Genomic DNA, 13,697 nt, shown 5'->3' on the forward strand with positions numbered 1-13,697 from the left:
ACTGAGCCACCCAGGTGCCCCAATACACATTTTATAAAAGAAACATTTCACTGGTCTTGGAAAATTTTTTCTCCCTTCTTTTCCAGAATGAAGGTGAAGGTATAGAACTGAACTGTTCATGGTTGTTCAGCCCCAGTTGAGGCCAAATTCACAGACTTGTCCAAGAATTGGCTGGGGCAAAGAGGCAGAGGAAGGGGCCCTTCTCTTGAGGGGACAGAAAATGACATTGACTTCCTTAGGAGCTTTGTTCCCATCTGTGGGCTTTAGGAATTAGATATTAGATTAGCAGCAACTCTCTGGGTACTGTGTTATCAATAAGTGTGAGTAAATCACACATTTCATCTTCTTTCCACATAAAAGGTGAAGGCCAGTACTAAGACCAACTGAATATTCTGCCACAACAAGACCAAGAATGGAATATCACTGGCACCATACATGAAGTCACAAGTCACTCAAGATGTGTTTCAGAAAGCTTGTCTTGTTTAACTAACTGTCCCAAGTTTTTTCCTTATTCCACTAATGGTTGAGTCCACTGCCTCCCTTAATACCCTCCTCCAACCTTTCAGAAAGTTTTTACTTAGATCTAAGGTAAATGCCTAGGCCAGTGGTTCTCAAATATTTTGACTTCAGGACCCCTTTGTCCTCTTAAAAATTATTGAGGACCCTGAAGAGCTTTTGTTCATGTGGGTCTTATCAATCAATATTTTGCATATTAAAAATTAAAACTGAGAAGGGAGAAGAGATGAGAGAGCCATGACTGGATAGAGCTTCTGGTTCTAGACCTGTATAGCCATTCCTTGCCCTTTGGCTTTACTTGAACCAGGAAACCTCCCTTCTAAGAGAACTTGATCTGGATGGGTTTCTGTCACTAGCAAATGAAGAGGGCTGACCACTATATCCACAAAACAAAAAATAGTCTAAACCAGTAAATAAAGGAGTAAAGTGAGTATAACAGAATGCACACCCCCCCCATTGTCATCCATTGAGAGCCTCCAGAGGGTTTAAGAAGGTAACCATCACCACTAACATTTCTACAATGCCTATGGATTTCGAAGTGCTTTCATATTAAGTATCTCATTTCATTTTCTCTACAGCCTTAGGAAATAGCTTGCTTTATACCCATTTTACAGATGAGAAAACTGGGTCGCAGAGAGGGAGCAGTTAAGCCGCTGAACCAAAATCCAGATCTTATTCTTTAGATTCCCACAGTCATAGTTCCTGCCTCACATAATGCTTGCCACTTTATAGGACACAGACCTGTAGCGCAAGCCTTAATATTTAAAAATCCCAGATTTTTATCCACCGTCCTGTTGCGGGGAGGGGAGTGGTCTGCATAGCAGATCCTCTAAAATACCAATCGTATTTGCCTCTGGTCTGTATGGCGTGAAGAGAACATGACTGGGATTCAAGTTAGAACGGCACTCATTCTTTTCGAGATCTGTAACTGAGGGGCTGAGGAAGGGGGCACAGAGGTGGTGCCGGGCAGGAACTTCAGGCGAAGCCAGATAACGCACCCTGCAGATAATCCACAGGCTGCGCCACAGCCGCGTGAAGCAAAGAAAGCATCTCTGCTCCGGGTCTGGGCGGAAGAGATGCGGTAGTCCTGGGACTCGGATTCAGAGGTCTGGAATTGAAAGGCGCCCACACACAAAGAAACCGTGAAGTTGAGTTCCGGCGGCACGACACGCAGAGTTCGAAATCGAGACTTCCTTCCCGGCCGGGGTGGAAACGTCTAATCACCCACTCCCCCAGCACCCAGCGGATCTTCTTTTATCCCCTGGGGCTGCTCGGACAGCCGGCGCCGGGCACGCCCGAGGATCCTCCAAGGAACTACAAGTCCCATCTAACCCCGGGACGCGGGCGATGATGACGAAGCCCCAGCCGATTGGCCGCGCGGGGCGGGGCGCGCAGGCCTTCTTCAAGGGAAGGGGCGGGTCGCAGGGCGGGGCGAGTGGCGGTGGCGAGGCGGACACGCCCCCTCGTCCGCGGCCCCCTCCCCGCCTCTCTCCGCGGCTTCTCTCGCTCCCGGGTCAGAGGGCCGGAGCGAGAAGATGGCGAAGACGTACGATTATCTGTTCAAGCTGCTGCTGATCGGCGACTCGGGGGTAGGCAAGACTTGCCTCCTATTCCGCTTCTCCGAGGACGCCTTTAACACCACCTTCATCTCCACCATCGGTGAGGGAGGGGCCGCGGCCGGGGACGGGGAGTGAGAGATATGGGGGGCGGGTGCAAGCGGGTCGGGGAGAGGGCTGGAGGAGAGCTTGGGAGCCCCAGGGAGGGGACTCTGGGGACGGCAGGGTGGCGAGGGCAGTAGGAGAGAGTGAAGGAGTGAGGGAGAGGGGCGGGCGGGGACGTGAGGTTGGGGGGGCGGTGAAGAGGGAACTTGGGGGCAAAGGAAGGGGAAGGGGAACCAGAGCAACAAGGACTAGGGGTATTGGGGGAAGTGAGAGGGTTGGGGGAGTGACAGGGAAGGGTCTTAGCGGGACAAAGTGGGGGGGCGGGAGACACGAAATCTCATAGAGAAAGAGAAGGGGATAGTGGGTGTGAAATGGATTAAAAGACAGGAAAGAGGAAGGAAATGCGAAGGGGGAAATGAAGCTTCGGGAGAAATGGGAGGGACGTGAAGTAAAAGAACAGAGGACACAAGGGACAAGAGGCGAGAACCCAACAATCGGAAGGGAATTGAGAGAAATGAGCTATCAGGAAGTGAGGGATGAGGGGCACTGGCCACAAGCGGTCTGGATCTCTTGTCATGGAGGGGTGCAGAACAAATATTGCAGGATGGGGAGAAGAGTTCGGAGGATCAGAGGTCAGAGCGAGGACAGGTGGTGGAGAAAGTAAAGGAAAACTGGGTGTGAGATAGAAAGGAAAAGGAGAAGCAGAATATACAGTCCAGAGGTTAAGCAGAGAAGACAGAGAAAATGGGAAAGGGAGAGGAATTGGAAAACGTGGGGCACCGGACTTTCTCCAGTAACTGGGAACCCTGGTTACCATTTTCTCTCTCCCTTTCCTTTGGCTCAAGTGCAGGAAAAAGATCAAAACGTGACTAATGGTGGAATAATGTCTACAGAGTGTAAAGTGTTCTGTGAGCATTAACTGGTTTTAAGATAATTGGCGACTCTTGGGAATGGTGTGATCAGGAAAATATGGTTCACTCCTTTACTACCATCTCCTGAGAAGCAACACTTGTCAACTTTGTAAATTCTTGGGCTTGAATGTTCAATAACTTCTCAGCAGAGGAATTGATCTTACATTCTGCCAGACTCCCTATGCATTTTGCCTTGGTTTTAATTATTGCTTGCTGAATGAATCACAACATAACAGTGTACCCCCCAATTACTTTGAATTGATTAATCGTTTTACCTGATCTTGGCGGGGAGCTGTCCTTTCTACTTCTGTCCTGGCTGACTTTGTGTTCAGGTAAGGAGATAAGTAACTTAACATAAACTGAAGAGCAAATCAAGGCTGGTTTTAAACTGCCAATGCAAGTGACCTTAACATCATTTCCTTTGTTAAATAGCTGCAGTTAATTAAATACCGTAAGAATTTTATCTTTCAGTTGTCTGGGTGATGTTTGTAGTTTCTAATAGTAGCTCACTTAAGCACCTTTCACATGGTTCTTATAGCATATTTCACTGTGAATTTCTGGGATTATTATGGTGCTATGGTAACAATTGTATTTGAATACTGTGTGTTTTAAGGATAATTTACCATTTAAAAAAAATATTTGGGTATGGAGCGCTCTTAAAATTGAGAACTAGGGAAGTCTATGGTTGGTTTGTTTGTTCTGGCCTCTTTCTTACGGATTGAGTGCTCTGAAACCTCCCCGGTGTTATGCTGTCTGGGCTTAGGGAAGTTTGAGTTGCAAGTTCTTGGCAGTCATTCTTGAGTGGGACTTTTTCTTTTCTGAGGAAGCAGATTTTAAATGTCATGTCTCAAGTATATTCCTAAGAGATTTGGTGGGAGCTGTCACAGCAACTAAAGGACGTTAGTTTTGGATGCTGGTACTAATTTCAAAACCCCGAATAAACCTTTTACATTGTTGAATGCATAGGGTAGTCCAGATGGCAAAGGACAATTTCTAACAAGTTGAGTGGGTAGGTAGCCTTTTGTCCATTCTCTCCGTGTATGACCCTCCCAGAAGCATTCTTCTGTGTCAAAAGTGAGTGAGTCTCAATGATGCGGTTTCTGTTAAGCTCCTTGGTTGACTTTCAGTCATTTGAAATAGCTTTATTGGCCCCCCCCCTTTTTTTGGCCTTAATTTTTGTCCCATATTTCCTATAAGGGTATCTGCTTCCTTTTGTGATAGTAACTTTTAACAATTACTTTTCTTGGGGCACCTGGGTGGCTCAGTGGGTTGGGCCTCTGCCTTCGGCTCAGGTCATGGTCCCAGAGTTCTGGGATCGAGTCCTGCATTGGGCTCGCTGCTCAGCAGGGGGCCGGCTTCCCTCTCTCTCTCTCTCTGCCTGCCTCTCTGCCTACTTGTGATCTCTCTCTGTCAAATAAATAAATAAAATTTAAAAAAATATACTTTTCTTGCGGTTGGCTTAGAATCTTTTTTGTGTGGATTTTTTTTTTTTAATTGAAATTGGTTCTGTAAAGGGTTGCAGCTATGAAGGCAGGAAAACCAGTGTCCTGAAACTGTTGAACAGAAGGCAGACATTAGTCGGAATGAGTCTCAAATGTGATCTTGGTCTTCATATTTTCTGTGAGGTGGATGTGGTTAAAAGAGGCTATGAGCTGCGTTTTCAGTTGACATGGAGGAGGGGAAATCCATGCCTCTTATTGAGCCACAGAGCCTGACAGGAAGTGGTATCACACTGTCTTCAAACAGCAGAAAATTTTTTTTACCTGAAACCTAATGCTTTGCATTTGAAATTAAGCTGGGAAAAGAAGGTGAATATTAACACCATACTCATGAAAAAAGTTCCACACATTCTTCACTAACCACACACGTAGGCATGGAGTGTCCACATCTTTAGCAGCAATATCCACTCCCTGCCCCCCTCTCCCGCATCCACGGGTCATCTGAAGTGTTGAGGTAAGAGTTGGTGGTCCATCTCCTCCCAGTCATAATTATTTTTTGAGATACCTAGGTGTATAAGTTCTGGGCTTTTCTGACTGGGTTTTGACAGGGTCTGCCACAGCCTTGCTGACTAAACTTGATAAGGTCAACATCACAGGAAAAAGCCATTTCTTAACACCTGAGGTTTGTGTGTGTGTGATTTGGTAGATATGCATGTGTGCTTGTGTCTTCCCATGCAGATACGTGTTTAGTTTTAATATTGCTTTGTCAAAGTTCAAGTCATTGTTTAAAAAGGCATCTGCCATCTTTAGATGGTCTTTGATAGTGGTTAGGCCATCATGAAAGGAAGGAGACAGTCATTTTGATTACAGGTAATGGCTCTCCCACAAGTACTTTCTTCTCACTTCTTTAAGGTTCTGCTACCTTCTCTGAGATCCCAGCTCTCCTCATTTCCTTTCTGCTTTTGGAGGTGGTGGAAGGTGCATTGTCTTTCACCTGACCCATTGCGAATCTTTCAGTGTATCAGTGGGATAATACTCATTAACTACTGAGTTGGGAGGGTATATCCATTTGAAATTATAGGCCCAGTGCCTACGACCAACCAGCCTTCCAGTTCAGAGGTTTGAGAACTGAAAGAAGTTTTTCTGTTTCTTTTTTCTGTTAAGATTTATTTATCTATTTGAGAGAGACAGCAGAGTGAGAGAGAGCACTAGTGGGGTGGGCGTGGGGGGTAGTGGTGGGAGGGGCAGAGGGAGAGGGAGAAGCTGACTCCCCACTGAGCAGGGAGACTGATGCAGGGCTGGATCCCAGGGTCCTGGGATCATGATCTGAGCCTAAGGCAGAAGCTCAACCAACTGAGCCACCCAGGTGCCCCTGAAAAAAGTTTTTCGATGAGCTCCCCCAAGCCTCCTGCATAATCATAATTAATGTTTTAAATGTCTGTAAGATGTGATGTTAAGACAACTAGGAAACAGTAATACTTATGCATTATATTTCCTGTGGGACGTGGTGCAGTTTACAATTGATAGGAGGCCATACCGACACCTTGGAATGGCCTATACTGAGCAAGGTGGTCTAAAGAGAAAACCCAGCCCTGTCCTTTAATTGGACAGTATGAGCGTCATTCCTTTGCTGTCTCTCCCCACCCCTCCCCCGCTCTTCCTGTCAGGGTATTTCCTGAGTGGTTTCATTATTTAGTATGGTCGTAGTTTGACAGTAGAAGAGTTGGAGATTATCGACTTTCTAGCCCTGCCCCAATTTTGTAAGTAGGAAAGCTAAGGTTGAATTGACAGTGTTAAGATCACACAGCTGGTTGTAGCAGAACTTCTCATGAAGCCCCTAATTCAAGTCTGCGTGACTTCTCACTGCTGCTATTTCTGATCAGTCTGTCAGTCTGATCGTCTCAATAAATCCAAGTCGCCACCTTTCCTGGGGAGGAATTAGGTTTTGCACTTAAACTTTTCTGTGAGGATTTCTCCTGGGATAACTCTGCATATGATAGCCCTCTTTTGCCTGTTTCTTTTGTGTCCCTAGTTACAGGTTGGGAGATCAAAGTGCATCCTGTCATTAAAATTCCTTCCACGTGCAAAATAGCTAATGAAATCATGTTAATAGCAGTATGCTGGTTAATTGTTGCCGCCTGGTCTCATCAGAGCACTTTTAGATATTTTATTCTGTAACGTTGCATTTTTTTCTTGGATTCACTTTTCCTAAAATCAGGGGTTGGCAAAGAATGGCCCTGGGGCCAAATGTGGCCTGTAGTTTTTGTGCCCATTGACAAGCAAAGAATGCTTGGTAACATTTCTAAATGATTATTAAAACATAAAACAAGGACTATGCAACAGAAACCATATGTGTCCTACAGAGCTTAAAAATATGTACTAACTGTTCCTTTACAGAAAAAGTTTGTCGACCCTAACCTAAAATTAAAAAACTTTTTTGGGTTGGTAACAATTCAAGGCTGTTATCAAGAATTACTGACTGAAAAACAAACTTTGTCATATTTACATTTTTATCCAAAATGTCATTGACATTTGACTAAGCATCAGCCAAATACGTAGAGTAAGTGGATTTTAATTTTCATAGTTGTTTTCCTTGGTTTCAGCCTCTCACACAGAAATATGCAAGGAACATGCAACTTCAAATTGAACATTTTGTACATAAAGCCTTATTTTAATGTCATTGTGTTCTCTCGAAGCTGTCAGGAGATTTTCCATCCAAGCCATAGCTTTCCTGACAATACTGTTTCAGAAAAAGTAGAGCTTAATGCTTGACAATAAAGGGTTAAACCTAACCTCCTCAATTCCTGTTCTAGTGAGGGAGAAAAGCCATTCAGCAAATAGAGTGGGTGTGGGGAAACTGAGTCTTGGACACAATATGGATATGTTTTAAGACTAAGCGTACTTTACAAAAAAGAGTTTTGCCAGCTGTTCTGCCTGGCAGCAAATCAGGGAGAAGCTTTGTTTTGGACCCACTGAGAAAGCTGTGGGGAAATAGGTTTGGATATTGTCTTCAAGGGAAATAAGCCTAGCCTTTGAAGACCAGAAAAAAATTAGCAGCTGATTTTTGAGTTAAATCCGATAACTGCATCTGAAAAGAACCATGGAACCAGAAGCAGAAGACCTCCAGGGAGCTGCTGGCACGGCCCAAGGCTGGGTCTTGTTGAGGCCTGCCTGCCTGCCCGCACGTGGAGCCATTCTGGGGACCAGCTCTCTTGTGTGTATTAGAAGTGGGAGGATTCTGCAGGAAAGAGATTTCATGCAGAATGAGGAGAGGCTTGGAGTGGGGATGAGGAAGTGGATTTCAGGTGGCGATTAATACTGTGGAGCCTAACATAATAGGGAGCTTCTGAAATGTAAGTAGCCGTTGAAGTGGACTGTTTCACGTCTGGTGTTAGGGAGAGAGCATGGTGAATTAAGGGGAGCAGTGGGTCTGCAGTCAGTTTACGTCCTGGCATCTGCCATTCCTAGTTTTCTGGCCTTGGTGAGTCACTTGTCCTTCTAGAGTCTTAGTTCCTTCATCTCTAATAGAGTCTAATATTATACCAACTTTTCAGGGTTGCTGTGAATTCCCTAGGGCAGAAATCAAGCCTTATTTACCTTTTAAGTCTCTAAGGCCCATGTTAAATGACTCATCAGCTGGATGAATGAATGGCTTGGTGGATAAATTGTGAAAGCCCTATATGAGCTATAAAGCATTGCTTGAATTTTGGTTATTATTCTCTTTCATAGTATTATAATTAGATTATGTCTGAGATATGATCAAAAGTGCTTAATTGGAATTCTTACCACAAGAATGGTATTTTCCCCAGTATAAAGTGTTATATATCTTTCTATTATCTGTTTTAAAGGGATGTTTTAGAATAGGTAAGATATCACTTATCTTTCGGTCTCCATAATAAGCTGTTTGACACCCGGCTTCCAATCCCCCACTGACATAAATACCAAATAGAAAATGAGTGAAATCACTGGGTTTGCTTTAGAAGAGCCATTTCAGCTTTGTCTCTGCCCATTAGCTTCAAACAATGCAACAGATGCCTGTTAACAGTTTCATGCCCAGTTTTAATTAGCAGATGGAGCTCTGTTTGTGTCTGTATTCTGCCCAGTGCTTGTTTGATTGACAGGGTAGTGAGTGGATTGGAACTGGGCTGGGCATTTGGGTTGAATAAAGCCAAATTCTGTTTTTAAAGAGATGAATATAAACATTTATTGTATAGAACTTCTTGTGTATCTCACTAGAATGGCACAGGGTCTGGAGTAAAATGAATGTTTCCAGTTATGTTTTCTGCTCTTATTACCGTTCTGAAATTACATAAGGTAGAAAAAAATGACCACCTTATGGCTTAGATGAAGGGCTTTACTGTCATGAAGTGGCTTTCTTTGAAGACCCATTTCAGTATTTCAATATTGGGCAGAGTATGTTGAGAAATATGCAAAGCTGGGATGAAACAGACTTCAGCATGAATGCCAGCATGGGCAGGAGTGGTGGCGGCCACCCTCAGCGCTGTGTGGCGTAGAGCACTGAGCTTGGGAGACCCCGGGGGAGACCAGGGGCTGATGGGTCCCTGACCTCTGCCGTGCTGAGGGAGGGAGAGGGCGGGAGAGGGCGGGTGGCTTTGCCCTACACATTGGCCATCTCTTCTTGCAAGGGAATAGGTTTTGCTGTCCATCATGTGAGGGCTAAATTTCAGTATTAAAAATACTGTCCGGGGATGATAATTGGATGTGTTGTATCTGGAGATGTGTCCTTATCCTCTGTTCATTTTGTGTTTGGGGTTTTTTTCTTATTTTGTGTTGAATTAATAGGAACCTTAAAGAAGGTAGGTACTTGATTGTCTTTAGAGGAAGAAATGTCCGCTTTTTTTTTTTCCTTTAAAGTTACTAAGTTACTCGGGATTTCCTTTGAGAAGCCACATAAAGTGGTGGGGCGATTGGAAACTATTCTCTGCAGAGAGACCTGTTACAGCAGACCTGTTACTTGGCGGTGATGAAATACCTATTTTCTCGTTGTCGTACCTGTAGCATTCTGCATCAGTGTGATTGGGTGCTTTGGTATGTACCTGTTGCTGAACCTTTGGACATTTTCCAAGTAGCTCTCATCTTCCTCAGCCCAGAATGTTAATTCTCCATTCCCAGGAAAAAATGCTAAATCTCTATGTCCTCACGTTCATCAAATTTAGGCTTGCTATCCCTAAGAGAGAGACTAGGACAGCTCTAGTTGCAGCCCAGTGACAGCATTGCAGGACTTTAAAGCGCTTGGTTTGCAAAAGTCGGGTTAGGGATGGAATCCCACCTCATCACGATTGAGGAAAACCAACTGCAAAGCAATTAAGCAATATGTCGTGTTGCATAGCTTTCTGCTGGCAGAGCTGGGACTGGCACGACTTCCCCACATCATGTTGTGATTTTGCATATTTTGGCAAAGAACTTGGCAGTGATTATTTTAATAACTTATAGATGTTTTCCTGATATACGAAGTAGAGGGACATTCTCTAAAATACCCAGTCATGTTTTGACATGAAATATCGGGTGATCTATTTAAAAGTTGAATTGTAAGAGTCTATTTCTTATGGCCCTATGCAAAATTTATCTGGAATAGGTATTACAAAATATTCCAACCTCATACACAAAAATACACAAGCTCCATCACAGAAAAATAAATAAAAGGGTTTGTATTGTAAGCAGTCAGTGACTAACCCTACTGTAATTTGTTTGTTGCCTATGAATTTGGATGGGGGTAACTGTTTATGGTTTTCAACAAGGAATTTTTTACTTTTTCTTTTCTAAAGGTCTCTGAATAAAATCTTGAGATGGCATGGAAAACAATTTTTTATTGAGAGTTAACTCCTTCAGTTTTGGAATGATTGAGACTACTGTCTCAGTTCAGACTCCACTAACACTTCACCCTTACCAGTTTTTGTGGGAGAGGGGTTGGATTGGGAAGAGGAAAAGAATGAAAATAACAGGGGCGCCTGGGTGGCTCATTGGGTTGAGACTCTGCCTTCAGCGTGGGTCATGATCTTGGGGTCCTGGAATTGAGCCTCGAGTCGGGCTCTCTGCTTAGCGGGGGGCCTGCTTCCCCATCTCTCTCTGCCTGCCTCTCTGCCTACTTGTGATCTCTCTCTCTCCCTATCAAATAAATAAATAAAATCTTAAAAAAAAAAAAAAGTTACCTAAGAATGAAAATAACATTCTACCCTCCACCCCTGTCCATTTCTTTGGCTACTCCTTCAGTCTCTTGCTTTTGTTAGTAGTTGGAGAAACTATTGGGAAAGGAGTTAGAAACCTCTGCCTGTGAGAGTGTGAGGACTGGGGCACCTGGTTGGCTCAGTCGATGGAGTGTGTAACTCTTGATCTCGGGGTTGTAAGTTTGAGCCCCACACTGGGTAGAGATTACTTAAAAATCTTTAAGAAAAGAAATAAATAAAAGGGTGTGAGGATTAGTAGTGACTTTTGACTTCATTGCTATCTACGTTGTTTAGAACTAGTTAGTAAAAATTTAGTGCTTAGCTTTGTGCAGTGGCAGTATCGTAGCCAATGAGGTTTATCCGAGGCGCGATTATTGCTAATTGAAAAATTTAGTGCTTGTTTCAGTCACAGACAGTAACAAACAGTGTCAGATGAGGTTGTTGTCCACAAAAAAAATAATTTGAGTGCATTTCCCATTTTGTCTACTTACAATTGTCTTGAAAATTTCCAGTCTTACAAAAGCATGGAAAATTGGTGGGACTGGCAAAATCTCTTTTACTTCCAGAAAATTCCATCATAATCAAATTTTAAAACATGCATACATAATATCAGTTGTGTCTCTATCTTTGCCCTTCAACCTTCAGCTTTGACAAATACTATTACATTTGAAATTTGTGTTGTGATCTAGAATATGATTTACCACAATTTTTTGTTCAAATCATCTATTATTGCCAAATATGTAATACTGTGAAAAACAATTGGTGTGTGTTTGCAATCAGCCCTGCTTAAGCGCTTCCCAAGGAGTGAGACTGGGCCTGTTTTCTCATCGTGAAAGGCAGATACAGGCTTCGATGGTTTTCATACTCTCTTCTGGCTGCAGCATTCTATGAGTCTATGAAATCAAGTAGTGTGTGTAAAGAAAAAGGGTTTGTCCTTTCTTTCTTCAGTTAACGACTATGGGCAAGGGTTCTTTCTGCAGGTGAACACTAGTGTCTTGATGTCATGAAGTCAGAAGGAAGAAATAGTAGCCCTAGTTAATTCCAGCCAAGCCTGTGTTGATCTTGTAAATCAGTTAAATTTTTTGTAGTCCTAAAGAGATTGCTTAATGAATTTGAATCCTGTGCTCAAAAAAATGCTTTGGTTCAGGGTGCCAGGGTGACTCAGTCGATTAAGTGTCTGGCTCCTGGTTTCTGCTCAGGTTGTGACCTCAGGGTCATGAGATCGAGCCCCATCTCAGACTCCACACTGAGCCGGGACCCTGCTTAAGATTCTCTCTCATCCTCTCTCTCTGCCCCTCCCTTTTCTAAAAAATGCTTTGGTTTGAATAATAAAACTGAATGTCACCAAAAATATAACCACATGAGAAGTTGGAAAAAAATACTTCTTTGAGAAGAGATGCATAAAGTATTTTCAACTTATCTCATTTTCTTTACATAAAACATGGTGAGGTAGGTGAAAAATAATCTAAAAAGATAAGAAGCTTTTTGCTGCTTAGGTTTGCTGGTACTGAACTTCATTTGACAGATAAGGGACAGAGGCGTGGAGACATGGAGATGGCTCCAGGTCACACAGAGCCAGACCTTAAGCAGCAGGTTTTGGATTTCAAGTCTCCTTTCTCTTACATCTCATCTGCCTTTACTTCTCTTGCTATGAAAATACATAGAGCATAAAATCTGGACATAGTCAACATTCTGTAGAAAATTCAGGCATTGAACCAGAGATATAGGGTCCAAGCACATCTCTAGAGTCCTTGATTAACGGAATGCTTTTGGTCAAACCTTTTAGCTCCTTCTCATGATCTTTACTTTCTTACCAGTTAAAAGGAGAGGCTGGGGTGGGGTGAGGTTGCTTGTGAAGTGCAGGGTGGGAACTGCAGAGATTTTGTTAGTCATTTCCTAATGTAAGACACTAAGTCTTTTTTATTTTCTCTAAATTCACTCATCCAGCAACATTGTTTCTTCCACAAAATTTTGAGAGGGGAAAGAGTAACAAGTATCCAGGCAATTTAACACAATGATGAAGAGGGCTCCAAAGGGGTAAAAAAAAAAAAAAAAAAAAAAAGAGGTTGTTAAAGCTTGGAGGTGAGATAGAGGAAAGTTTCTAGGAGGAAATGGCATTTAAGCTAAAATCAAAACCTGGAGGAGGACTTAGTTGGGTAGAATGAGAGAGTGTGGGGGGACAGAGGGCTCCTGCCGCACGTGCACCAGACAGCACAGCCCTCTGGAGGAACTCAAGACATCTTGTTTAGCTGAAGCCTCAAGTGAGATGGGAGGTGAAGTTGAAGGTAATTAAAGGGCAGGTTGTAATGGGCTTTTAGACCTGCTCAAGAGTCTGGACTCTGTCCTGAGAAGGGCAGGAGTCACTGAGAATTTTATGCAGGAGACCAGTTAGATCAGCCCACGGTATCTGTTGCCTTTTACCTCACTTGGACCCTTATGTTCACCAAGTGCTTTCACTTATATTTCAATTTAAACTCCTCAGTAATGAAATCTGTGGATAGACATTGCTATCTCCCTGTTCTGGAAGCTCAGGTCCTGAGAGAGTAATTGACTTGATCAACAAGTAAATCTTAGAGGAGCCCCGACCACACTTTTGTCTACATCAACCTGCTCTTCCCAGAACAGGTTCTGGAGTTTTCCGTGGGAGGGACTGTACTGGCACTGAGGCTGGAGTAACAACCGTGTAAAGTGACTTGAGAAGTGTGTTGCATGGAAAGATGAAATCACCTTCTCCCCAGAGAAGCTCTTATACAGCTCACGCCAACATGCTTCACCTTGCCTGTTGACCCTGGGAGGTCAGTGGACCTGTGGCTTGGGGTTGTCTCCTGGCCTCTAACCCCGTCCCTTAGAAGGCAGTTAGATATGTGCACAGCAGAATGGAGGCAGGAAGGGACAGAGTTTAATTATGAATCCAACTCTCTCGTGAAAAGGGAACTAATTGTAATGGCAACGCAGCGCTGCCTCTCCACATGGGGCCATTGGTTG

At 43.6% G+C, this 13,697-nt stretch overlaps 1 protein-coding gene across 1 annotated transcript in view; it reads left to right on the top strand.

Annotated features, from left to right (window-relative positions):
- The first annotated feature begins 1,991 nt into the window (after positions 1 to 1,991).
- LOC111153219 (RAB8B, member RAS oncogene family) overlaps positions 1,992 to 13,697 on the top strand; it is a 56,147-nt gene continuing 44,441 nt past the window's right edge. Inside the window, exon 1 of the mRNA XM_022512105.1 lies at positions 1,992 to 2,175. Within this exon, the coding sequence (XP_022367813.1) occupies positions 2,052 to 2,175 (124 nt within the window). The 5' untranslated portion in view covers positions 1,992 to 2,051. The remainder of the gene's footprint in view (positions 2,176 to 13,697) is intronic.

This window comes from Enhydra lutris, unplaced genomic scaffold, assembly GCF_002288905.1.
Source record: "Enhydra lutris kenyoni isolate GAN:26980312 unplaced genomic scaffold, ASM228890v2 scaffoldscaffold31, whole genome shotgun sequence".
Taxonomy (NCBI): Eukaryota; Metazoa; Chordata; class Mammalia; order Carnivora; family Mustelidae; genus Enhydra; species Enhydra lutris.